General features: G+C 49.1%; 1 protein-coding gene across 7 annotated transcripts in view; it reads left to right on the top strand.

The window, feature by feature from the left end:
* CPT1C (carnitine palmitoyltransferase 1C) overlaps positions 1–24,194 on the top strand; it is a 64,384-nt gene that overhangs the window by 30,049 nt on the left and 10,141 nt on the right. For 5 of the 7 annotated variants that reach the window (XM_080976682.1, XM_080976684.1, XM_080976680.1 and 2 more), the window contains 15 exons: positions 4–105; positions 1,031–1,168; positions 1,294–1,371; positions 2,221–2,328; positions 4,521–4,608; positions 7,230–7,425; positions 8,344–8,532; positions 9,569–9,674; positions 9,851–9,967; positions 12,491–12,655; positions 14,594–14,728; positions 15,727–15,879; positions 18,931–19,044; positions 19,857–19,949; positions 21,136–22,069. In XM_080976682.1, coding sequence (XP_080832808.1) covers positions 4–105; positions 1,031–1,168; positions 1,294–1,371; positions 2,221–2,328; positions 4,521–4,608; positions 7,230–7,425; positions 8,344–8,532; positions 9,569–9,674; positions 9,851–9,967; positions 12,491–12,655; positions 14,594–14,728; positions 15,727–15,879; positions 18,931–19,044; positions 19,857–19,949; positions 21,136–21,234 — 1,881 coding nt within the window. In that variant the 3' untranslated portion in view covers positions 21,235–22,069. Of the gene's footprint in view, positions 1–3; positions 106–1,030; positions 1,169–1,293; positions 1,372–2,220; positions 2,329–4,520; positions 4,609–5,035; positions 5,121–7,229; positions 7,426–8,343; positions 8,533–9,568; positions 9,675–9,850; positions 9,968–12,490; positions 12,656–14,593; positions 14,729–15,726; positions 15,934–18,930; positions 19,045–19,856; positions 19,950–21,135; positions 22,070–24,194 lie in introns of those variants that run through there. The other 2 variants (XM_080976685.1, XM_080976686.1) reach the window with 2 other exon arrangements.

Here is a 24,194-nt window from a genome sequence, read left to right as displayed (position 1 = left end):
CAGGCTTTGGTGAAAATCTTTGCTGGGCGGAAACCCATGCTATACAGCTACCAAGCCTCGCTGCCTCGCTTGCCTGTTCCAGCCCTCAAGGACACCATGCAGAGGGTGAGTCTGGTTTTGTTTCCCCTTTCCTGCTGTGATTTGAGGATGCAAAAAAAAAATAATAGTATCTGCCGCTGCTTTCATAGCACATCAGGCTGAAAGCGGAGGATTGAACGTTTGGATCAGGCACCCCCAAACTCGGCCCTCCAGATGTTTTAGGACTACAACTCCCATCATCCCTAGCTAACAGGTCCAGTGGTCAGGGATGATGGGAATCGTAGTCCCAAAACATCTGGAGGGCCGAGTTTGCGGGTGCCTGGTTTGGGTACTTTCTGATATGAAACCTCTGCACTCCTTTTCCCTCTCTCTGAATGGCCGCACATTCTTTTTTTAAAAAAAATAATTTTTATTCATTTTTGAACATATTAATTGTCATACATACCACAAAGTTTCACATCCTATACAATCTTTTTGGACTTCCATCAGCACCTCTGATGACCCCCCATTTTTATCATTTCTTCTGCATCTCTTAAATTCATATTGCCTTTAATTATCTTAACTAACGTCTTCCTTTTTATCCAGCTATGCAATAATTCAAATTATTCACCTCACAAAACTTCTTGCAAACCTACAAATGTAATCTGGTCATCACAATTACTTTTCAAATAGTCCGCAAATTTACACCAATCTTCTGTGAATCTCTGGTCCCGCAGGTTTCGAATTCTTCCTGTTAGTTTGTCTAATTCTGCATAGTCCATCAATTTCATCCTCCAATCTTCTTTCGAATGGCCGCACGTTCACGGGGACCTTGGTTTTCAGTTCTACGGGGTTTTCCTGTTGAAAGGGCCTTTGCAGAAGATTGCCCAAGAGCAAGCAACGCACAACAGCCGTTGTTCTCTCTAGAATGTGAGGCTGTGAGCAAGAGCAATTGCAGAACCCATACCGAACGTGGCCTCCTTCTAATCCCATAATTCTCTCGCCCCACTAGTTTCTCGAGTCCGTACGACCCCTGAAAACAGATGCAGAGTTCCAGCGGATGGCGGGTCTCGCCCGTGACTTTGAACGGACCCTGGGGCCGCGCTTGCAGTGGTACCTGAAACTTAAGTCTTGGTGGGCATCTAACTATGTGAGTGGCCCCTAAAATGGGATTTCGGGGCAGGGTGGGGGCAGCTCCTTCAGCTGTGTTGTGCTGCGCATGGAGAACGTGTGGGTCTTTTTAATTCTCCTTTTCGAACCTCATACCTTGCCCAGGTGAGTGACTGGTGGGAAGAGTACGTCTATCTCCGTAGCCGAGGCCCCCTGATGGTAAATAGCAACTATTATGGCATGGTGAGTTTCAGACACTGGGAGAAGTTTTTGGGAGGGGAGGGAAGGGGTGCTTCACTTTAGTCTCTGCTGACACACACACACCCTTTCTGTATACCTTTTTTAAAAAAATAAAATGATTTATTTGGTTTTTCAGATTAAAATTTTACAGTCCAGCATGCAACATAAAAACAAAATTCCAAGGAATCTCTTGGGCTTCCCTCTTGCCCTTTGTGGGCCCCATTGTTAATCATTTCCTCCTGCATCTTTTATAATAATCCAAATCTTTTATCTCTCCATTGTCTCCAAAATTCACCATTAAACTGCAAGTGATATTCCAATCCTACTAACGATTTTAACTGTTTACAATGGTCTTTAAGATAAATTACAATTTCCCCCCATTCATTATTAAAAATTTGGACTTCCTGATTTCTGATTCTTCTGCTCATTGTAGCCATTCTGGCATAATCCGTCAATTTGATCTGCCATTCTTCTCTTCTTTCCATCTCTGGGCCAATAACATCCACGCAGTTGTGGTCGCATATATAAATAATCTTTTTTGCTCCATTGGGATTTCAGCATGTAGAATTCCCAAAAGAAAGGCTTCAGGTTTTTAAGGTTATTTTAAACATTTTCCCTCCAACTCACTATATATCATTTCCCAAAATTATTTTACTACCTTACGTTTCCACCACGTATGATAAAAGGTGCCTTCTTTTTCTTTACATTTCCAGCATACATTTGACCCCGTTTTATAAATTTTTGCTAATTTACTTGGAGTTAAATACCAACGGTACATCATTTTCATAGAATTTTCTTTCAACGTATAACACGCTGTGAATTTTAACTTTCTGCGTACCAATTTTTTTTTAGGATTTCATTTACGTGACCCCAACCCCAATCCAGGCAGCTCGTGCTGGGAATCTCGTCTACGCCATGTTGCTGTACCGACGGAAACTCACACGGGAAGAGATCAAACCGGTAAGTGAGATCAAAGTATATGATGGGATGGAGGGGCACAGCCAGTAGGTAGTGTGAACTCCCTCTCCCTAAATGGGGAACTGGAAGTCAGATTGAGAAGTAGGACGAATGAGGTTGCTGTCAACTTGTTGGGATGTTTGTGTGTGTGTGTTTGTGAGTATAGGATAGAAGCATAGCAGGTGCCTAGTTGGCTAGTGTAGCTTTATAAACCCAGACCACACCCATACCTTTGAAGCACTCTTGTAGCACTGCAACAGTCGTAGCCTCCTCCAAAGAATCCTGGGAACTGTAGTTTTTAAAGGGTGCCTAGAGTGGTTAGGAGAACCTCAACTAACTACAGTTCCCAGGATGTTCTGGGGGAACCTGTGGCCATTAAAGTGGTACAAGGGTGCTTTTATTGCTAGTGCACTTCACTTTGTTAAACCACCCTTCGCCTGCATTAAATTGCACCTTACATTGCAATGGAATGCAATTAGCTCCTTCTCCTTGTTTTCTCTTCCTGGTCCAATTGCTGTGAGTGGCTGAGCTTGCAGAAGGAGCAAGCAGGATCAAAGACAAGAACTTGGGGTGTGGCAAGGTGTAGATATAGAATGTTTTGTTGGCTTCGTAAGATGGACTAAGACTACTGGGCTAGCAAACACCAGCGTTGCTGGCTGTGGCATAGCAACAGCCCGTAGAGTTGCTCTTTATTTAATATTCTTGCATCCCACCCATTTTCCAAGGAGCTCAGGAAGCTGAGCTGAGAGACAGTGACTTGTAAAAGGCACTGGGCATACAGTCTGTATGGGGTACCCTTCCAGCTTGAGGGCTCTTATGCCATTCTGAGCAGCCTCCCAAGGGCCGCATGTGATAGGTGGGCGGGTCCAGAAGCAAAAGTGGGCAGGACAACATATGCAAATTTTACCTTTGTGCACTAGACTTTGTTTCTGCACGCAGCACTCTCTATCCTTCGTCCGGAGAAGCAAAAGGCATTAAGAGTTCAAGGATGTGGTCTAGCCAAGTCAAAACACTTAGGGGGGTGAAGCAGGGCCAGCAAGGAGTGTGGCCTCTGGAAAGTTCAGAGAGCGAGATAGTGTGTCCTAGAGGGCCACATTCAGCCCCTGGGATAAAGGAATCCATATTCCTACACCAGGCATAGGCAAACTCGGCCCTCCAGATGTTTTGGGACTGCAACTCCCATCACCCCTAGCTAACAGGACCAGTGGTCAGGGATGATGGGAGTTGTAGTCCCAAAACATCTGGAGGGCTGAGTTTGTCTGTGCCTGTCCTACACCATTGCCTCACTATAGGCCTAATAGCAACTTTGAGGTCTAATCTTGATTGGCAGCATGGTGGGGGGCGGGGGGAGGACAAAACACCCTCCCTCCAGCGCTCTGGTGCAAAATGGAGCTCCCACAGCTGCCGAAAAGTAAAAACAAAACTTCAAGCAAAGCAGATTCCCTCCACCGTGAGTGTTTTGCGTTGACCCTTAAGTCCAGCCCTCTTCTCCACTGTGATTGCTTTGGTCTTTTGGAAGCAGGCAGCACAGAAACAGGGCAGAGGGGCTACTTGGTGAGGGCAGGGCTGGAGGTGACCGGCTTATACATGAACCCAAAGCTGCCAGTATTATGCCTGAAGTTTCCCACCTGGGCAGAGAGCAAGCTTTGCCCTAGGTGCTGTGTACAATGGTCTGCTTGCCAGTCATGTTGCTAGAGCCAGTGTGGTGTAGTGGTTAAGAGCGGTGGACTCGTAATCTGGGGAACCGGGTTTGATTCCCCACTCCTCCACATGCAGCTGCTGGGTGACCTTGGGCTAGTCACACTTCTCTGAAGTCTCTCAGCCCCACTCACCTCACAGAGTGTTTGTTGTGGGGGAGGAAGGGAAAGGAGAATGTTAGCCGCTTTGAGACTCCTCAGGGTAGTGATAAAGCGGGATATCAAATCCAAACTCCTCCTCCTGATCAAAGCTACACACATGTGAAGGGTGCATTTGTAGCTTCCTCTTTCTTAGTATCTGGCATGGAATTCCCACATGTTTTATAATTCCAGCTCTCCTTTTAAGAAATGTATTTACGTCTGGATTTTTAATTTTTTGTTAAGTTCCCCAACCAAGCTAGGTTCACTGAGTGTCTTAAAAATAACCGCAGATATCTTCCATGTTTGGTTCCCTAACCCCTGCATCTAAACCTGAGCTTGCCTCCCATCTGAAAACAGAACATCACCCCAAATTCCTTCATCCCCCTCTGTGCGGCCCAATGGGAACGTCTCTTCAATACCACCCGGTTGCCTGGGGTGGGGAAGGGTAAGTGAATCAGGGGGTATTATGAAACACTCCACCCCGCCCCCACCCACTGTGGGGCCTTTTGCAGGGCAAGTCTGCTTCAGGGTATCTCTTGGTGGGTTTTCTGACCTAGTCCAGGTACTAACACCTTTTTTCAACACTTTATATTTCTGGGATTTCAGCTTACAGCAAGGATCTATTGCACCCTGTCTTGCCTGCAGCCTGTGGGTTACAAAATCAGGAATGCCACCCTGGAATTTGCAATCTGAGCTTTGCCTACCCGGTTCAGTTCCGTGTCGGAAGGACTTTCAGTGTTGCTCAAAGCTGATGGTTGCCCTCCTTTTTTTTTTTTCTTTCTTCCCCAAGTCATTTGGCTGGCACATTTCCTTGACTGCTACTCTTTCTCAATCTCTCCCTTTCTCTCTCTTCGCTTCCCACGCCTCTCCAGCTGATGATTCAAGGCGGCCTTCCCATGTGCTCAGCTCAGTACGAACGCATGTTTAATACAACCCGTGTCCCAGGCATGGAGGGAGGTAGGATGCTCTCGCAACCCTTGCTTCCCTGACATCATCACCCCAAAGTATCCACACTCATTGTTACCTGTGGTGCTGGGAAGCACTCACCATTCCTATTTAACCCTCTCTGTAACCTTAACTGTTACAAGAAGAGGTGCGGGTGGCGCTGTGGTCTAAACCACCCAGCCTCTCGGGCTTGCTGAACAGAAGGTCAGCAGTTTGAATCCCCGTGACGGGGTGAGCTCCTGTTGCTCTGTCCCAGCTCCTGCCAACCTAGCAGTTCGAAAGCATGCCGGTACAAGTAAATAAATAGGTACCACTGTGGCGGGAAGGTAAACGGTGTTTCCCTGCTCTCTGGCTTCCGTCACAGTGTTCCATTGCACCAGAAGTGATTTAGCCCCATAGTCGCCTTTGACTGGATGTAACCATCCAGGAGTTCTTTACCTTACCTTTTACAAGGAGAAGGGAATCTAGTTAACCTCCTGGCAGGGGCATCCTGGGGATGGGAAAACAGATGCAGGGCAATGTCTCCCATTGCCCACCTTCCGCCAAGCAGCAGAGATGATTTCAAAGGGCAAGAATGTTCCACCTCTTTTAGGTTGCTCCGTCAGTAGAGCAGGAGACCCTTAATCTCAGGGTTGTGGGTTCAAGCCCCACGCTGGGCAAAAATATTCCTGCACTTCAGGGGGTTGGACTAGATGACCCTCGCGGTCCCTTCCAACTCTACAATTCTGTGATTCTAAGTTGGGGAGAACTCTCCCAGAACTTTTGTGTAGGCAAACTTGTAGAAGACAAAGTTGGTAGATGGGAGACCCGAGTCAGAATGGGTGGCACTGAAGCAGGTGGCATTAGAATAGATCAGCGAGTGGAATTTTAGGGTGAAGGTGGGAGAATCTGACCTGGGAATAGTCTGCCAACATTGGGTGCCAGGGTGGTGATTCTCTAATGCCGTCTAGAAACAGTAAAACGAAGATTAGCCAGATTAGGCTATGTTCTCCCTCGGCTGCCTAAGGCAGTACGCCTCTCTGAATACCAGCCACTGGGAATCACAAGTGGGGAGAGCACTGTTGCACTGGGGCCTGCCTTCTTCTGGGCTTCCCTTGGGCATCTGGTCAGCCATGGTGAGAGCAGAAGGCTGGCCAGCAATGGGTCGTTGGCCTGACCCTGCAGGGCTCTTCTTATGCTATTAATGTCCCTCGGCAAACAAGGCTGTAGCTGGTGCCTCCCAAAGCGCCTGTACCCTCTGAGAGCAAATGCTGGAGGCTAGGCCTAAGGTCTGTGTGCCCATCCTTAAAATCTGTAATATTTGTACACAAAACTGGCACACTGGCCCCCTACGTCCCACAGTGATTGCTTTGACTGTCCCCCATCACTAGGACAGGGGACAAGCAGACAGATCGGCTCCTTATTTGCGGTTGTTATTTAACTTATTTATTTATTAAATTTATATACCGCCCTTCAGGGCGGTTCACCACAGAATAAAATACAAGATCAAACACAAGTAAATAATTAAACCGAAACAACAAAACAATCACCCTCCCCTCCTTTCCCACAGACACATTAAAAAGGGCTGTAGAATATTAATCAGCCAAAAGCCTGGTTGAAAAGGAACATTTTCACCTGGTTCCTAAAAATACTATTATTAGTATTATTAGTATTATTATTTTTATTATTATTATTATTGGGGGCAACCCACTTGAAGGAAGTTTACACCCAAGGAGGGTTTGGCGCTTTGCAGGAACTCAAATGGGAACAGTCTTTGGGAAGGGGGACGTATGATTTGTGATGGTTCCAAACCGTTTTTTTGGATACAGGTGTTTTTAACACCCAGGTGGCTTCATTTGTGGCATTAAATCAAATGGGCAACCAGTATTTGCAAAGAGGAAACCAGGCACCAGCTTCAGCCTTGTCTTGATTGTGTGGGGCACCCCACACCATCTCACCCTCACCTTAGAGCGCTCCTATACTACTTTAATAGTATGGCTCTCCCCCCCAAAGGAATCCTGGGAACTGTGGCTGGTTAAGGGTGCTGGGAGGGGTCTCCCTAAGTGTATGGTGTGGATGGTCCTCTGGGAATCTGATCTGAGGCTGCAGAACTCTCCTGATGTGATGCTCCTCGCTCCATAGACACCATTCAGCACCTGAGGGATAGCAAGCACATTGCAGTGTACCATGCTGGCCGCTTCTTCCGGGTCTGGCTATACCACAACGGGAGGCTGATGCGCCCACGCGAGCTTCAGGCACAGTTTCAGCAGATCCTAGATGACCCCACACCTCCTCTGCCTGGCGAGGAAAAATTGGGTGCCCTGACTGCAGCTGACAGGTGAGCCTAAACTCCCTTCACTTGACTCTGGTCACACAAGACTTTCGTCAATCCAAGTGATTTGGGGCGGGCGGGAACTTGAGACATACTCAGCCTTCCCTGATATTCCTCTGCACTACCCTGTTAATAAGGGACGCAGGTGGCGCTGTGGGTAAAAACTCAGTGCCTAGGACTTGCCGATCGTATGGTCGGCGGTTCGAATCCCCGCGGCGGGGTGAGCTCCCGGCTTTCGGTCCCAGCTCCTGCCCACCTAGCAGTTCGAAAGCACCCCTAGGTGCAAGTAGATAAATAGGTACCGCTTTATAGCGGGAAGGTAAACGGCGTTTCCGTGTGCTGCGCTGGTGCCGGCTCGCCAGAGCAGCTTCGTCACACTGGCCACGTGACCCGGAAGTGTCTCCGGACAGCGCTGGCCCCCGGCCTCTTAAGTGAGATGGGCGCATAACCCTAGAGTCGGACACGACTGGCCCGTACGGGCAGGGGTACCTTTACCTTTTACCACTGTAATAATAATAATAATGATGATGATGATGATGAATGGGCCACCTGTTGCCCAGATGTTTGAGTCCAATCAGGAATAAGGAAAAAACTTTTAACTGCCCATATGTTTCCAAGCCAAATTTAGGGCCTTTATATTAATTTACAAAGCCTGTAACGTATTGGGTCCCGCATACATTCAGCTTGATCGTTGAGATCTGCTGGTGGAATACTGTTACTTTATTCAATGAGTTTCACAAAATGCTGCAGACTTTGGGTGGGGGTGGGGGGAAAGAGAGGATGAAGATAGAGTGGTTTTTAGATTCCAGGTGATGGGCAATGATTTTCCAGCTGCTGCCATCAAGCCAGTCAGTTATCCACCCAAACTGGCAGTCCCGTGACAGGCAGACCTCCCCAAGTCATGGTTCCCTTAACTTTTTGCAGAGACCCCTGGGCCCGGGCCCGCCAAACCTACTTCCGGTCTGGGGTGAATGAGCAGTCGCTGAGCATAGTGGAGAAAGCTGCCTTCTTCGTCACCCTGGACACCAGCGAGCAGGGGCTGCAGGGACCCAATCCAAGTCAGGCGCTGGATGCCTACTCAAAGTCCCTTTTGCACGGGCGCTGCTGCGATAGGTGGGTGCTCCCTGGGCTGCCTAAAATTGCATCACATGCTCTTTTGTCTCTATCCTGCAAGTACTACCACAAACTGTACTCCACTTCATAGGGCTCAATAGTGTCCCTGACAACACACACACACACACACACACACTTCATGCAAGAGAACTTTACTTTTTCTTTGACAGGTTTTTGGCCCACTGGGTCAAATCGCCATCACTCCACCGGCACCTGGAGTTAACAGAACTGGAGAGGGTTCTGATGTAAATGCTATAAGGCAGATTAGCTCTCCTTTTTGTTGGGATGGATTTGGAAAGCTGTGTAGCTTTCTATAATTATCCGGGGTGCCTTTGGCAGACTGGATTACCCCACTAAACAAAATAACAAGACAAAAGTCTGTAATGTAAAAATATATAAATAGTGTTTACTTACATAAAGTTGCAGGCTTGATTCAAGTGGAAAATAGCAGTGAAATGAGTCAGGCAGAATATCTTTCTATGTTACAAAATACATGGTTTGGGTCAAAGATGGTGCCTCTCCTCAAGAGGGCACAGACCCTGCATCCTATCCCTACAGCTACATGACAAAAAAAGAGACTGTTCCTCAGATGGGAGGAAGTGGTAAGAATTATCTTCCTATTTTTACCTGTCTTGCCTGGGCAAACAGAGGATATTACCTCACAGAGTGCCCTCTCTAGGAATGCACAAGGAACTCCATGTGTCCTAACCCTTTGCTCACCTAGCAAACGAATTTTCTATTTTGATTGGAGCATCGTTTTCTCACTCTGTAGTCCGTTTCTTTCGATTACTCCTCCTTTCTTTTACGTGGGATGACTAGAGCATTCACATGGTTCTTTCTCCGCTGTCCCCCCACTTTGAGAGAACCAGCCAGGGGTCCGTAAGGCTGGGTGTGTTGACTCATCCTGAGCCTCTCTTGGTTCCCTTTTCCCGGGAGACCTCACGGGCATATTTGGGTGGCAATGGCATCATGGCACGAAGAGTAAGGCTTGCAGGATGGCGTCCATCTTTTCACTCAAAGCCCGTTTCCCCAACAGGTGGTTTGACAAATCCTTCACGCTGATTGTTTACCGCAATGGGAAGTCCGGCATCAATGCAGAGCATTCGTGGGCTGATGCCCCCATTGTGGCACATCTCTGGGAGGTAAAAGCCCAACTTTGGGATGGGATGGGAGGGGTGGGGGGTGTGAAGGACTGAGAGCAAGGACTCGTGGAACCTCTGAAGGTGAGCTCTAAGGGGTGGGGGGCTTGGGGCAAGAGGTGCAGGGATGAAAAGCATAATAGTTCTCACCCAGACGTTCTTTTCCCCCCACCCCACAGTACACCATTGCCACAGATGCATTTACGCTGGGGTACGATGCTAACGGGAACTGCAAAGGGGACATGGATTCCAGCATCCCCCCGCCCCAGAAATTACAATGGGATATCCCACCAGAGGTGAGTGCAGAGAGGTATTGGGACAAGAAAAACTGAGGCAGGTGAGCTTGGCTGAGGAAGGACAGCATGGATCCATGTGAGTAAAGGTAAAGCCAAAGGACCTCTGGATGGTTACGTCCAGTCAAAGGCGACTATGGGGTTGTGGAGCTCATCTCGCTTTCAGGCCGAGGGAGCCGGCGTTTGTCCACGGACAGCTTTCCGGGTCATGTGGCCAGCATGACTAAACCGCTTCTGGCACAACAGAACATCATGACGGAAACCAGAGAGCATGGAAGTGCCGTTTATCTTTCCGCCGTAGCGGTACCTATTTATCTACTTGCACTGGTGTGCTTTCGAACTGCTAGGTTGGCAAGAGCTGGGACCGAGCAACAGGAGCTCACCCCGTCGCGGGGATTCAAACCGCCGACCTTCTGATCGGCAAGCCCAAGAGGCTCAGTGGTTTAGACGTTGAGTAGCCTAAGCTCAACTGAGGAAGTGCCAGAGGACACAGATGTGGTTATGAGCAGTGTGGGAGCTTGGAGATGCCCGAGAGAGATGAAGGTTTCTTCCTTCTGTTACTGTTGCGGTATGCTAAGGGTACATACAGACACGGCAGCCATCTCCATCTTTTCTGTCGAGGTGAGCATGGCTTTCACCCATCTTTACTGTTTCTGAGGTTTTTGATGCAGTGCTGGCTGCAGACAGTAGTCCATGGCTGATGGCCAGTTCTGTACAATGTGAGCTGGCTGATGACAGCTGTATTCCCTCCTCCCCTCCACCCAGAGCATTTTTCAGTGTTTCATTGACAGATCGTGCTTTTAAAATGAAAAAGTGTCACTGTAACAATCGTGCATTTATCCATTCACTGGAAGACTGGGGATGGACAAAGCTTCTCCTTATCTTCAAAAAGATGGGGGAAAACAGGTCCTGGAAGACCAGCAGCTGTCATCCTTGATGTTGAAACTGGGCAAACATCTAGAGGAGATGATTAAGCAGTCAGTTTGCGAGCTTTTAGAAAAGAACGCATCGATTATTAGGAGCCAGCTTTAGTTTAGTCATTCAAAATTAATCTTATCTCCTTTTTTTGATACTTGCTAATTGTGGTAGATCGTGGGAAAGCTGTGGACACAGTATATTTTGACTCCAGGAAGACATTTCACAAGGTCTCCCATGCTAAGCTTGCTACAAGATGGTAACGTGGGCTGAGTTAGATTGGGGGATCCACATCTGGCTGAACAACCACAGCCAACGGATGCTAATTATTGACTCTTTGTCAGCCTGGAGGAAGAGCTTAAGTGGCGTGCCACATGGTTCAATCTTTATCCCCATGCTATTCAATATTTTTATAATAAAAAGGGGGTTGCGCAGTGCAAGAAAAGTAATGAACGGGTACCAGGAAGGTACCTATGGCCAGGTTTTTTCTGTCCTGGAGGGCTGCAGCTAAGGGTCCAATGCCAAAGATGTCACCTGGGCCTCTGGTGACAGAGTTGCATCAAAAAACATGATGGGCAGAGGAAACAGCAGGGCAGAGGAACCTCCCGAGGTCACACTTCCTACAGGCCCTTCCCCACTCCCTCCTTTTTTGCCAGACTAGAAGGTGTCCTTAAACTCTTAACAGTGCATCATGCTTGGGTGGGGAATAGAGTGTGAGTTGTGTAGAAACTGGCTTACTATACAAAAGGAAAACAATGGCAACAAGTATTACTATTTAGTCGCCCTTCAAACTAAGGTCCCAGGGTGGGTTACAGTGATTTAAAATACAGTCATATCTTGGATCCCGAATGCCGCAAACCCGGAAGTGAGTGTTTGCGAACGTTCTTTGGAACCTGAACGTCCAGTGAGGCTTCCGATTGGCTGCAGGAGCTTCCTGTAGCCAATCAGAGGCCACGCCTTGATTTCCAAACATTTTGGAAGTCGAATGGACTTCTGCTTCCGAAGTAAAGGTAAAGGGACCCCTGACGATTAGGTCCAATCGTGGCCGACTCTGGGGTTGTGGTGCTCATCTCGCTTTATTGGCCGAGGGAGCCGGCGTACAGCTTCCGGGTCATGTGGCCAGCATGACTAAGCCGCTTCTGGCGAACCAGAGCAGTGCACGGAAACACCGTTTACCTTCCCGCCGGAGCGGTACCTATTTATCTACTTGCACTTTGACGTGCTTTTGAACTGCTAGGTTGGCAGGAGCAGGGACTGAGCAACGGGAGCTCACCCCGTCATGGGGATTCGAACCGCCGACCTTCTGATCGGCAAGTCCTAGGCTCTGTGGTTTGACCCACAGCGCCACCCACTTCTGAGGTACCACTGTACAATAAAACAGTTTCAAAAACTAAGAGTAGCCAACCAAAATCACAAAAAATATATAAGGTGCTTGCTGAAAATGCACATCTCAAGCGTCAAAGGTAAAAAATGCTGCAAAGAGAGCAACTCCATCTGGAATTGTGTTTGAGCACCATCTCACCTGGCAGGTGAGCCCTGACCGTTGGTTACTGCTTCCCCTACTGTCTGCTCTGTGTCCTCATTCTCCTGTTGTTCCCATTTTGTCCACAGTGCCAACAGGTAATCCTGCAGTCCTTGTCCGTGGCCTTGGCCCTGGCTAATGACATAGACTTCAACGCCTTCCCCTTCAAGGAATTTGGAAAAGGCCTCATCAAGAAGTGCCGCACCAGCCCAGACAGCTTCATCCAGCTCTGCCTTCAGCTCGCACATTTTCGGGTATGTCGCTTGGCGAGATGAAGGTACTGGCAGGCAGGGAGGCAGGCAGGCAAGCAAGAGGCAGAGTCCCTAGGCTTGGCTGGCCCCCAGAGTGTCACAGCCACCAGCCAAATGCACGGGAGCCAAAGCCCCTTCTCCCCAGGCCAGACTGGCTGGTAGCTCTGGTGAGGTTTTTTCCCCATCAGTGAGAACCAGCCGGAGCTATTTATTACTTTTAAAGGCTTTCATAGAATCATAGAATTGTAGAGTTGGAAGGGACTCCCAGGGTCATCTAGTCCAACCCTCTGCAATGCAGGGATCTCCACTAGATCATACAGTGGTGCCTCGCAAGACGAAAAGAATCCGTTCTGTGAGTCTCTTCGTCTAGCGGTTTTTTCGTCTTGCGAAGCAAGCCCATTGACGGATTAGCGCTATTAGCGCTATTAGCAGCTTTTAGCGGCTTTTAGCGGCTTATCAGCTTATCGGATAAGCAGATAAGTGGCTTAGCGGCTTAGAAAAAGGGGGGGAAAGGAAAAAAAAACCCGCAGGAACTCGCAAGACATTTTCGTCTTGCGAAGCAAGCCCATAGGAGATTCGTTTTGCGAAGCACCTCCAAAACGGAAAACTCTTTCGTCTAGCGAGTTTTCCGTCTTGCGAGGCATTCGTCTTGCGGGGCACCACTGTACATTACATCCAACCTCTGCTTAAAAACCTCCAGGGAAGGAGAGTATGTTAAGTATAAAAAGGTAAAGGACCACTGGATGGTTAAGTCCAGTCAAAGGCGACTATGGGGTGCGGCACTCAGTATAATTAATGTTTAATTGCACACCAAAATGGAAAATGCCCGTATGTGTATTGCTAAGGGTTTAACACTGGAAAATTTCGTTGAAGTATACTAAAGTTAGGAAGAGCTCTCTAAGCTCCTAGATGGATTGACAATTAACTGTTGATGTTCTCTGCTCTTTCACGTGGTGTTTGACTTTAGATCACGTGAGTAAGGTATTTAGTTGCAAATCACCATTTTGAAGGGCCTTTAGTTCCCAAACACAGTGGGACAAAGATGTTCAAAGGAGTCTCTCTAGGAGAGAAAAACAGCTCCAGGCTAATGGAGGCTATAGAGATTTTAAGTCTGTTTGGAGTAATCTAATATCACTAAGGTGAACCTATAGTCTGACAAGCACATGTCTTATGGAACTATTTGGACGTATCATTATCTGTTTCTGTACCTATTTTGAAGAAGATTCTGTAAAGCTTCAGAATCTTTTTATGGACAATTTTTTTTCCAGGAGGAATCTTTTTATGCATCCATTTGCTTCAAGCTGTACAGTATTAATTTCTGCAATAGAGTACACCACCTCTCTTGGTTCTATTGTGATTGTATGGATGGGATAATTTGAGTTCTGTGATTTTGTGATGACAACTCAGCTTCCCCTGCCCTAGCAGGGCTGTTGTTCTCTTCTCGCAATTTGTGGCAGCTGCATTATAGCTTAAGGTAAAGGTAAAGGGACCCCTGATCATTAGGTCCAGTCGTCACCGACTCTGGGGTTGCGGCGCTCATCTCACTTTATTGGCCTACGAAGCCGGCATACAGCTTCCGGGTCATGTGGCCGGCATGACTAAGCTGCTTCTGGCGAACCAGAGCAGCGCATAGAAACGCTGTTTACTTCCCCGCCAGAGCAGTACCTATTTATCTACTTGCACTTTAACGTGCTTTTGAACTGTTAGGTTGGCAGGAGCAGGGACCGAGCAATGGGAGCTCACCCCGTCGCGGGGATTCGAACCACCGACCTTCTGATCGGCAAGTCCTAGGCTCTGTGGTTTAACCCACAGCGCCACCCGCGTCCCTTGCATTATAGCTTAGCTATAGATTAAATCTTTCCCCACCTCAATCCACCTGCAGATCCAGAGGCAAGCCTGTCCCCTATACTCAGCCAAGCGTTCCTCTCTCCCTATTTTTAGGACAAGCAAAAGTTCTGCCTCACCTACGAGGCATCCATGACCCGTCTCTTCCGGGAGGGCCGCACAGAAACAGTCCGCTCCTGCACCATTGAGTCATGCAACTTTGTCAAGGCCATGATGGATCCTACCCAGAACGTAAGTCTTGAAATGCAGCCTTTGCCAGAGGAATCAGATCCAAAATTTCGTGTACATTAAGAATAATCCTGCCTTCTGGAATGAAGTCAGCAAAACGGTCAGAATTGCATAAATGAGCCACGCTTTAATGTTTTCAGTACAGTGGTACCTCAGGTTACATACACTTCAGGTTACATACGCTTCAGGTTACAGATTCTGCTAACCCAGAAATAGTACCTCGGGTTAGGAACTTTGCTTCAGGATGAGAACAGAAATCGTGCTCCAGTGGCGCGGCAGCAGCAGGGAGGCCCCATTAGCTAAAGTGGTGCTTCAGGTTAAGAACAGTTTCAGGTTAAGAATGGACCTCCGGAACGAATTAAGTACTTAACCCAAGGTACTACTGTACTCAGTTTCTACTCCTTGCCTCTTTTTTTATTATTGCAAAATTTTCAATTTTATATTTTAAAGTTGGGATCAGGGATTGACATAGCAGACCATAGCATGAAGATTAGGAGTTGCTCTCCCATACATACAGTGCCACTTCAGATGCTGTCTATCTTCTAAGTGCCAATTCTAGTTCAATGAGGACTAGAAACCTGATACTAAGTGGGAGGCAGGTGTTCTGGGGAGTTAGGCCAATACCACTAGATTAGATGCTCTGTTGGATGTTGTGACTTCCGCCATCCAGATTCCCAGTGTCCTTACTACCAAATAGATGCATGGGACCCTGATAGGGAGGGAAGAGCAGTGTGTGCTTACACCATAGACACCTGGTGAGCCCCTCTGGGGAAGGCGTTTCACAATTGGGGTGCCACCACGGACAAGGCCCTGTCCCCAGTAGCCACCCATTTGCCCCTCGCCTGTGGAGGGGTCAGCGAAGAAGAGCCTCTTGTGGGTTGGCCACTTGGGGAGAGGTGATCCTTCAGGTCAATAGGAAAGGAGGAATCAGCAGAGACTAGGAAATGTGGAAGGTGCAGCATAAGATTTTCTCAGCATCTTCACCTGCTATTCATTCCCAGGATGGCACAAGGTTACGTCTGTTGCGTGTGGCAGCTGAGAAGCACCAGAACCTTTACCGGCACGCCATGACAGGTGCTGGCATTGACAGGCATCTCTTCTGTCTGTATGTCGTCTCCAAATATCTCGGCCTAGACTCCCTCTTTCTGCACGAGGTAAGTGTTGTCGAGTCAGGTGTGTGTGTGTGTGTGTGTGTGCGTGGTGCTAGGGTAAAGGTAAAGGGACCCCTGACCATTAGGTCCAGTTGTGACCGACTCTGGGGTTGCGGCGCTCATCTCGCTTTATTGGCCGAGGGAGCCAGCGTACAGCTTCTGGGTCATGTGGCCAGCATGACTAAGCCGTTTCTGGCGAACCAGAGCAGTGCACGGAAACGCCGTTTACCTCCCCTTCCGGAGCGGTACCTATTTATCTACTTGCACTTTGACGTGCTTTCGAACTGCTAGGTTGGCAGGAGCAGGGACCGAGCAACGGGAGCTCACCCCGTCATGGGGATTCGAACCGCCGACCTTCTGATCGGCAAGTCCTAGGCTCTGTGGTTTAACCCACAGTGCCACCTGCGTCCCAGGGTGCTAGGGTACATGTATGTAAAAGTAAGGCTAGGGAATGTGGGCGTAGTCAGTGATGCTTTTATTCCCAGGGTATATTTTGAACCAATCCGGAGTGTGAAAGTCCCCACCTAACATGTTCTTGCCCAATCGAAGAAAAGCAAGAAATTGGCTTCACTGTGTTATTGATTGGAATTACCTTGTTTGTTTTTAACAAAAAATACTTCCTTTTACTGATTTTTTTTTGCTTGCTCTGGTTCCTTTTCCCAGGAGTTTTAAAACATGCCATGGCTGCTCTATCCAGAGGTGTTACCAGACACATATCTGCCTTGGTCATTTTTTGTTAGTCATCCACATTGATATTTTGCATTTTGGTCTTCAATCAGTGTTGAATTTCACTGCCAACACAAGCTGCGAATCGTGCATGCTCGAATTTGTTGTCTGGGTGGGTCATGGCATACTTGGAACGCTAGCGAGTCTGCTTATTTTTCCACTTTCCATTTTCCCAGCAATTTGGGGACATGTTGACTCGTACAGCTGACTGGTTCAAATTTCAGTCTGCCGGAGAGTTTGGGAACCCCTTGCTGGGATGTGAAGAACCACAAAGAATCCGAAGCAGAGGTTTGCCAGTGTGGTGCTTGCTGGCACACACGGCTGTTCACAGATGCCTTTTTCTGGTGCCTGCAGGGTTGCATTTCCCTGTTGGATGTAGGCTTGAAAGAAGCATTTTGTTGTAGTTAATAGAGCAAGTTGCAGTGGTGGTGGAGACCCATGGCAGCTTCTACACTTTGCAGATGCGCCTGCGAGCAGAAAAAGGTTTGACAATTTAGAGTCAGGTGAAGGATAGGTAAAGGTAAAGGGACCCCTGACCATTAGGTCCCTTGTGACCGACTCTGGGGTTGCGGTGCTCATCTTGCTTTATTGGCCGAGGGAGCCGGCGTGCAGCTTCCGGGTCACGTGGCCAGCATGACTAAGCGGCTTCTGGTGAACCAGAGCAGCGCACGGAAACGCCGTTTACCTTCCCGCCAGAACGGTACCTATTTATCTCCTTGCACTTTGACGTGCTTTCGAACTGCTAGGTTGGCAGGAGCAGGGACCGAGCAACGGGAACTCACCCCGTCGCGGGGATTCGAACCGCCGACCTTCTGAACTTAGGCTTAGGCTCTGTGGTTTAACCCACAGCGCCACCCACGTCCCAGGTGAAGGATAGGCAGGTGCAGAAAGGGTTGGAAACACAAATCTTCACCCTGAAGGCGTAACTTATTTGTTGAAGCAGCAGCTAGGCGAAACCAGATTTTATCTGGGTGACGGTGTGGGCCAACCCATCAGCTGAGACGGAAGAAAATGCAGCGGTAGGGCTTACGATAGGCAAGCGATTGGGAGGACTGTTTAGTGAACCTGTCCTCGTCCACGGATTATCCCCTAGAAATCCTCCTCACCATAAGTCAGTTGCACCCTATGCCCTGGTCAGGCATGTTTCAGAAGTTTACCAACGTTTTTTTAAAAAGAAGGATCTACGGGAGTCATATTTACTGGGATGCACTGGAAGCAGGAGAAGATTAAATCCAACACTCGTCTCACCAGTTTCCCCATGTCACCAGCTTCTGTGCAAGAGTCACCGCTAATGGTGCATGTCAGGTTGGGCTTGCTGTGTGTGCAGAATTGGGACTGTTTCTGAGCAATGTGCGCACATGTCTCAGAGAGGTGCGGCCTTCCCTCGCATAGGTGGCAGCAGGAGCCTGTTGCCTCAGTGAAGGGAATAGGAGAGATCCTACCATTGGTTGCTGCTAGGGTCTTCTTCCCCTAAACGTTGAGGGCTAGAACCTTGCTTATCAAAAACAAAATCTGGAAAGCTGGTGGTTGCAGGCACCCGGGTGTGCTGACATCCCGATGCCACCGCTCACAGGGTGAGTGGTGTAAAAAGCAAGCCTAGGGTGAGGAAGTCGGGTGATAGCCAGTAGGTTCCAGGAACCCTCTTTTTGGGGGGTGATCAGTGAGTTTGTTAGGTCCTGAGCGAGCACCACGTTTTTGGGGGTGGCGGCTCCTGGGTGAGAGCCAAGAGCCTGAGAAGTGCTGTGGGGACATGTATCCAAAGAAGGAACTTTATATACATATCTATTTATCAGTCATTTGCATTGACGGTTTAATTGTGCACCTTTGCTGTTTTTTAGCTTGGAGTTAGCTTGGAGATAACTTTAAGCAGTACAGTCATACCTCAGGTTACAGATACTTCAGGTTGCGTTTTTTCGGGTTATGGACTCGCTGAAACCCGGAAGTACCGGAACGGGTTACTTCCAGGTTTAGGCGGTCGCGCATGCGCAGAAGCGCTAAATTGTGCTTTGCGCATGCGCAGAAGCACCGAATCACAACCCCCGCTTGTGCAGACGCGCTGCTGTGGCTTGCGAACGTGCATCCCGCACGGATCACGTTCACAACCCGAGTTTCCACTGTATAGGCAGGGTCTTGATAAATAAAAATAAATAGCGTTACTGATCCCAGCAATGCATAAGATGACCAGTTTAGGCTGAGGAGTCACAGGCCCTCCTGAAAGATACTGTTTTGAGGGGAGAGGTTCTGTGGGGAGCAGCAAGGGGGGAGGGTACCCATTGTGGCAGAGCCCCTCACCCGTTTGATCCTCGGCCCCTTTCTCCCCTCTGCCAGGTGCTGTCTGAGCCATGGCGGCTCTCCACCAGCCAGACTCCCATTCAGCAGATGGAGCTCTTTGACCTCCAGAACCACCCAGACTACGTTTCTTTTGGGGGAGGATTTGGACCGGTGAGTAGACTGTCTCGCCAGAGTGGTGCATGCTCTGGTTATCTTAGACTACTGCAATGCGTTCTACGTGGGGCTACCTTTGAAGGTGACCCAGAAACTACAATTAATCCAGAATGCAGCAGCTAGACTGGTGACTGGAAGTGGCTGGCGAGCCCACATAACACCCCTCTTGAAAGACCTACATTGGCTCCCAGTACATTTCCGGGCACAATTCAAAGTGTTGGTGCTGACCTTTAAAGCCCTAAATGGCCTCGGCCCAGTATACCTGAAGGAGCACCTTCACCCCCATTGTTCAGCCCAGACACTGAGGTCCAGCTCCGAGGGCCTTCTGGCAGTTCCCTCTCTGTGAAAAACGAGGTTACAAGGAACCAGGCAGAGGGCCTTCTCGGTAGTGGCACCCGCCCTGTGGTACGCCCTCCCACCAGATGTCAAGGAAACAAAGAACTATCTGACTTTTAGAAGACATCTGAAGGCAGTCCTGTTTAGGGAAGTTTTTAATGTTTGATGTTTTATCATGCTTGTAATATTATGCTGGGAGCTGCCCAGAGTGGCTGGGGAAACTCAGATGGGTGGGGTATAAATAAATAATAATTGTTGTTGTTGTTGTTATTTATTAAGGTCAGGCCTCCAGGGTTCTCTGGGGGGTATGGTGGAAAGTGGTGGCCGAGTGACTTAGAGCTGGCAGTCTGAGAGCCAGCACTCTCTTGCATCCTCTAGGAACACTGCTCTCTTGGATGTGGGAGAGGACAGAGGTCTAAGATCCGAGTTTCTTTCTCAGGCTGTTTTTCCCCTTTCTCTCCACCCCTGGGCAGGTCGACGACGACGGTTATGGTGTGTCGTACGTCATCGTGGGCGAAGATCTCATAAACTTCCACGTGTCATGCAAATTCTCCAGCAAGGAGACGGTAAGTGTGTGCCAGGAGGGGCACATAAGCCATGCTGGGGTGTTAGGGTGCCTCAATGGATGGTTAGCAGGCAGGGCTTGGTAGGCAGTGAGCTTCTTACAAGCTGCCTGTATCGTCTGCGGGGATTCACTGGCTCAGGGAATATTTTGTCACAGACTGGTTGGCTGCGGAGCAATGGTGCGAGGAACCAGCTAGGGAACCACCAAGGTAAGATGGCTCAGAGTTTGGGGAGTGGTGGTGGGCCAGCAATGAGTGGTCAGAGGGAGAAGAGGGAGCAGATTGGGAGGAGGAAGAGTGAGAAGCTGAAGGGGTGACAGGGCTTAGTGAGAAGGGAGAGTCTGTGGCAGAGAGAAGCCAGAAGCAGACGGAGAGTGGGATGAGGGAGGCCAAGAGGCAGAGATGAGTCAGGCTGGTGAAGAGTCATGGGTATCTCCTCCTGCAACTAGCTCCCCTTCCCCTTGGTCTCCCAGGACCAGGAGAGGCATGAAGTGGGAGTAGCAAAGGCCAGGCACACAGATGCAGTCTCAGAATGCTTGGGGGGAAACCCTGGAGAGGAGGGGACTTAGACAGCTGTGCAAGTGGCAGAGAGAAGTCCAGAATCAGAAGACAGAGCTGAAGCAGGAGAGGAATGTGGCTGGTGAAGCGTCCCAGGTGTCTTCCCCCTCCTGCTGCAACCAGCTTCCCTCCCCTTCGGTCTCCCAGAATCAGTAGAGGCATGAAAAGGGCGGAGGAGTTAGCGTCACATTGGCAGTATCTCAGATTGCATGGGGAAAACCCTGAAGAGGAGGGGACCCAGGCATCTGTGGGAAGGCTTCCATCTCTGCAACTACTTCATGGGGGCAAGACATATCAAAGAAGAGTTGCTGCGCTCATTAGGCCTGATACTCCTGTTTTTGCTAATGAAGAGTTAACTCCAACTTGCTCAGTGCCGTTTACTGCTGCCTTGCTCCTGTCTTGATTTCTCCCTTGGCTTAGATTGCTTAGTAACTCTTGAGGATTCCCTTGGTTTTTCCCACTGCTTACTTGCTTGAGCCATCTGGAGGGATAACTGGGGCAACTTGCTCTCCTTTTTCGGAGCAAGAAACTTTCCACACCAGATATTCCATTTTTTAAAGTAAGCTCAGGCTTTGAAATATTTTAGGCGTGTCGAGTTCCCTGATCTCACCTCCCCTGCTTCTTTCTCCAGGACGCACACCGGTTTGGACTTAACATCCGGAAGGCCATGGTGGACGTCTTGGCCCTTTTCCAACTGGACAAAAATTCCCCCGCCGGTCGTGGCCAGTGACTGAATAAATGCCAGCGGGATTTACACAGCCAGCTCCCCAGACACACTTTGGAGTGTGTGTTTTCTGTCCTCTGATCTGCAGGAACATTTTGAAGCGGGGGATGAAGAGGGGCCGGGCTTGCCTGAGGATTCCCACAAGCACAATGGACGGGAACGCCCCTCTTCCGTTCTCGGATTTGGGAGATTTGGACCCTGTGCCGGATGCCGCGTAGGCAAATGACCCTCTCCCTCTGCTCAGCATCTCCCTGCTTTTGGGTTGGTAGAAGTCTAAAACGGGTTGCGGCTGGTAGCAAAATCTTGCTTCTTCTAGGGCACATGTGTGGATGGAGGACTGTGGTTCGCTTAGAACAGAAGAGTGGCTCTTGGGAAATCTTAAGTGCTCCCATTGCGGCCATCCCAGGGTGTTTTAAAAGCAGCAGTTCCCTTTCCTCTTCTTCTCTCCAGCAGCTAAGAAGCTCTTTTCCTTGTCCGCTCCAACCACTTCCACCCACAGCAGCTGGGCTGCGTCCCCTTTCTAGCACTTCCCATTCAAAGGATTCCTTCCCTGTGTCTGCCACTGACCCTCTGTTCCCGAGGCACTGCGGATGGGGTGATGGGTGATATTTAGAGGGGAATCCCCTCTCCTCCAATTCTGGGGATCCAGGAATCCCCGCAAAGCTGGTGCAGGGAGGGAAAGTTGGTCTTAATTTATTGCAGGGTTTTGTACGCCTCTGGGGAAATTTGAGTTGCGAGGAGCGGCAGAAGAACAATGGGTGGGTCTTTTTTGTTTTGTTTTGTTTTGTTTTGCTAGCGTCACAGACCTGAATAAAACCACAGGGCGGGAGATCTTACAAAACGGAATCATGTGTGGCCTTTTCTCAACTGGTCGGTGCAGGTTGTCAGCTGCAGCTGGGGGGTGGCGTGAGCCGAGAGGAGGGACAGAGCAGCCCAAGCTCTGGGGAGGCAGCATGTTGCCCCGTTAGCATTTTCTGCTTCCAGGAAGCGTGTGGCAGAATGTGGCAGCTTGCAGCTTCTGTCGCAAGAGAACACTGCTCACTATTCCTTTCCATTTTGCAATTTAGGCTTAGTTTGAAGCCAAAGGCCTGTTTTCAATGCAAGGTTTGGATGCTGCAATATGTGAAATGGAATGTTAGTGCCTTATGTAAGGGAGGATGGTGTGAGGGAGGCTCCTGTTCCTTTTATTACAGTAGAAGAGCATAAGATGGAGGGCTGTGATTCAGTGAGAAGAGTTTGAGGTTCTATGGCGCTGCTTTAAGCAGCCATGACTTCCCCACATAGAATCCTAGGAACTGTACAGTGGTGCCTCAGGTTACAGACGCTTCAGGTTACAGACTCCGCTAACCCAGAAATATTACCTAGGGTTAAGAACTTTGCTTCAGGATGAGAACAGAAATCGCGCGGCGGCAGCGGGAGGCCCTATTAGCTAAAATGGTGCTTCAGGTTAAGAACAGTTTCAGGTTAAGAACGGACCTCCAGAACAAATTAAGTTCTTAACCCGAGGTACCACTGTAGTTTGTTAAGGGTGCTGAGAGTTGTTACGAAGACCCCAATGCTCCTCAAAGAGCTGCAATTCCCAGAGTGATTTTACAATCAATCCCTCTTCCCAGGGAGCTCTGAGAAGTGTATATCTCCAAGTACAGGGGTCTCCTAACAAGGCTCAGCACTCTTAGTTCCCAGGACTCTTTGTGGGGAAGCCATTGGCTAATCAAAGTGCTGTGTGCTTTATATACCTCCGATGCTGCCTGAATCTTGGGAATTCTGGGTTCTTCCAGGCTGCCATCACGGGCAGTGAAGGGTATTTAGAAGCAGGGTTTGCCTTTGTGCAATTACAGCACAAAGCAGGTTGGAAGTATGAGTGTGTTGGGTGTTTGGAACTAGACACAGCTGCTTCGTATGTGCCCAAATGCCCAGATTTGCTATCCGTTGCAGCTGCCAGGAGAAGTGCCTGCACTGGACCTCACCACACTGCCTCGTCTTCTGAGAACGCAAGTTCGTAGCAAAACACATCCTTCAGGTCTCTCAACGTACACGTGAAACTCTACTTGGTTCACATGTGCCAAGCCAGCTTTCGAAAAGGTGGTCTGCTGCCTTCCTAGGAGGCAATGGTAGGGAAAGCCATTCCTGCAGAGGGAGCTGCTGGCTTCCTGCCGGCTCGACTGCCATCACCGCGTGTGTGACGGTTCTCATGTTTGCTTGACAGCTCAGGTGCAGAGCTGGGTCTCTCTGCCAGGTATATCAAGCAAAGGAAAACAGGTCCGCGTTTCGACTCCTTCCCCAGACACTGTGAATGGAGCAAACTGCATACTGTAGGAAATTCAGAGGCTTATTGCGAGAAAGATGGCAATTGCAGGCTATGCTCTTTTTCGAAGAGGAAAAGCCACTCCCAGAGGGAGCAAATTAGACAGGGAGAAGCAATGAGTGTTAAGTTATTCACCACTCCACATTTGCCCGCAACTGGACCCCCTGGCAGGGTTTAAAATGCAGGCTCCCTGTGTTGGAAAATGAGGCACAGGGCAAAAGCTGCTGGGGATTTGGAGCAGGGCAGCAGCAAGCAGAGGAAGATTGAAGCATGCAACCCTCACCTGCAGCTTCTCTGATCTCGCTCCGTGCATCTACACCTCCCCACAACTTCCCTTGTTATCCTTCCATTCCCTTGCCTCCCACCTCCCACCCTCCCGCATTGAGCTGTGGTCTGCTGGAATAAAAATGTATGCACCCAGCACATAGGGCCAGATTCAACTAACCCCATCCCAATGGTGCCGCGGGGCTTCCGCCAGCCACCCTGCTACCCTTGTGTCTCCCCCAAATTCATGCTGGGGGGGGGGGGGAGAACCCCCAGAAAGCCAGCAGGAGGGAAAGATGGGAGAGCACTCTGTCTTGAAAAGTGGAAAGGCTTATGCTTGACAGCAAATGATCAAATCATAAAGACGCACTGAATTCCACCCGTAAATTCTACAGCC

This window comes from Podarcis pityusensis (genome assembly GCF_964106645.2).
Source record: "Podarcis pityusensis genome assembly, chromosome: 13".
Classification (NCBI taxonomy): domain Eukaryota; kingdom Metazoa; phylum Chordata; class Lepidosauria; order Squamata; family Lacertidae; genus Podarcis; species Podarcis pityusensis.
The sequence above is the reverse complement of the archived record's forward strand: the minus strand, read 5'-3'. Positions and strand labels throughout refer to the sequence as shown.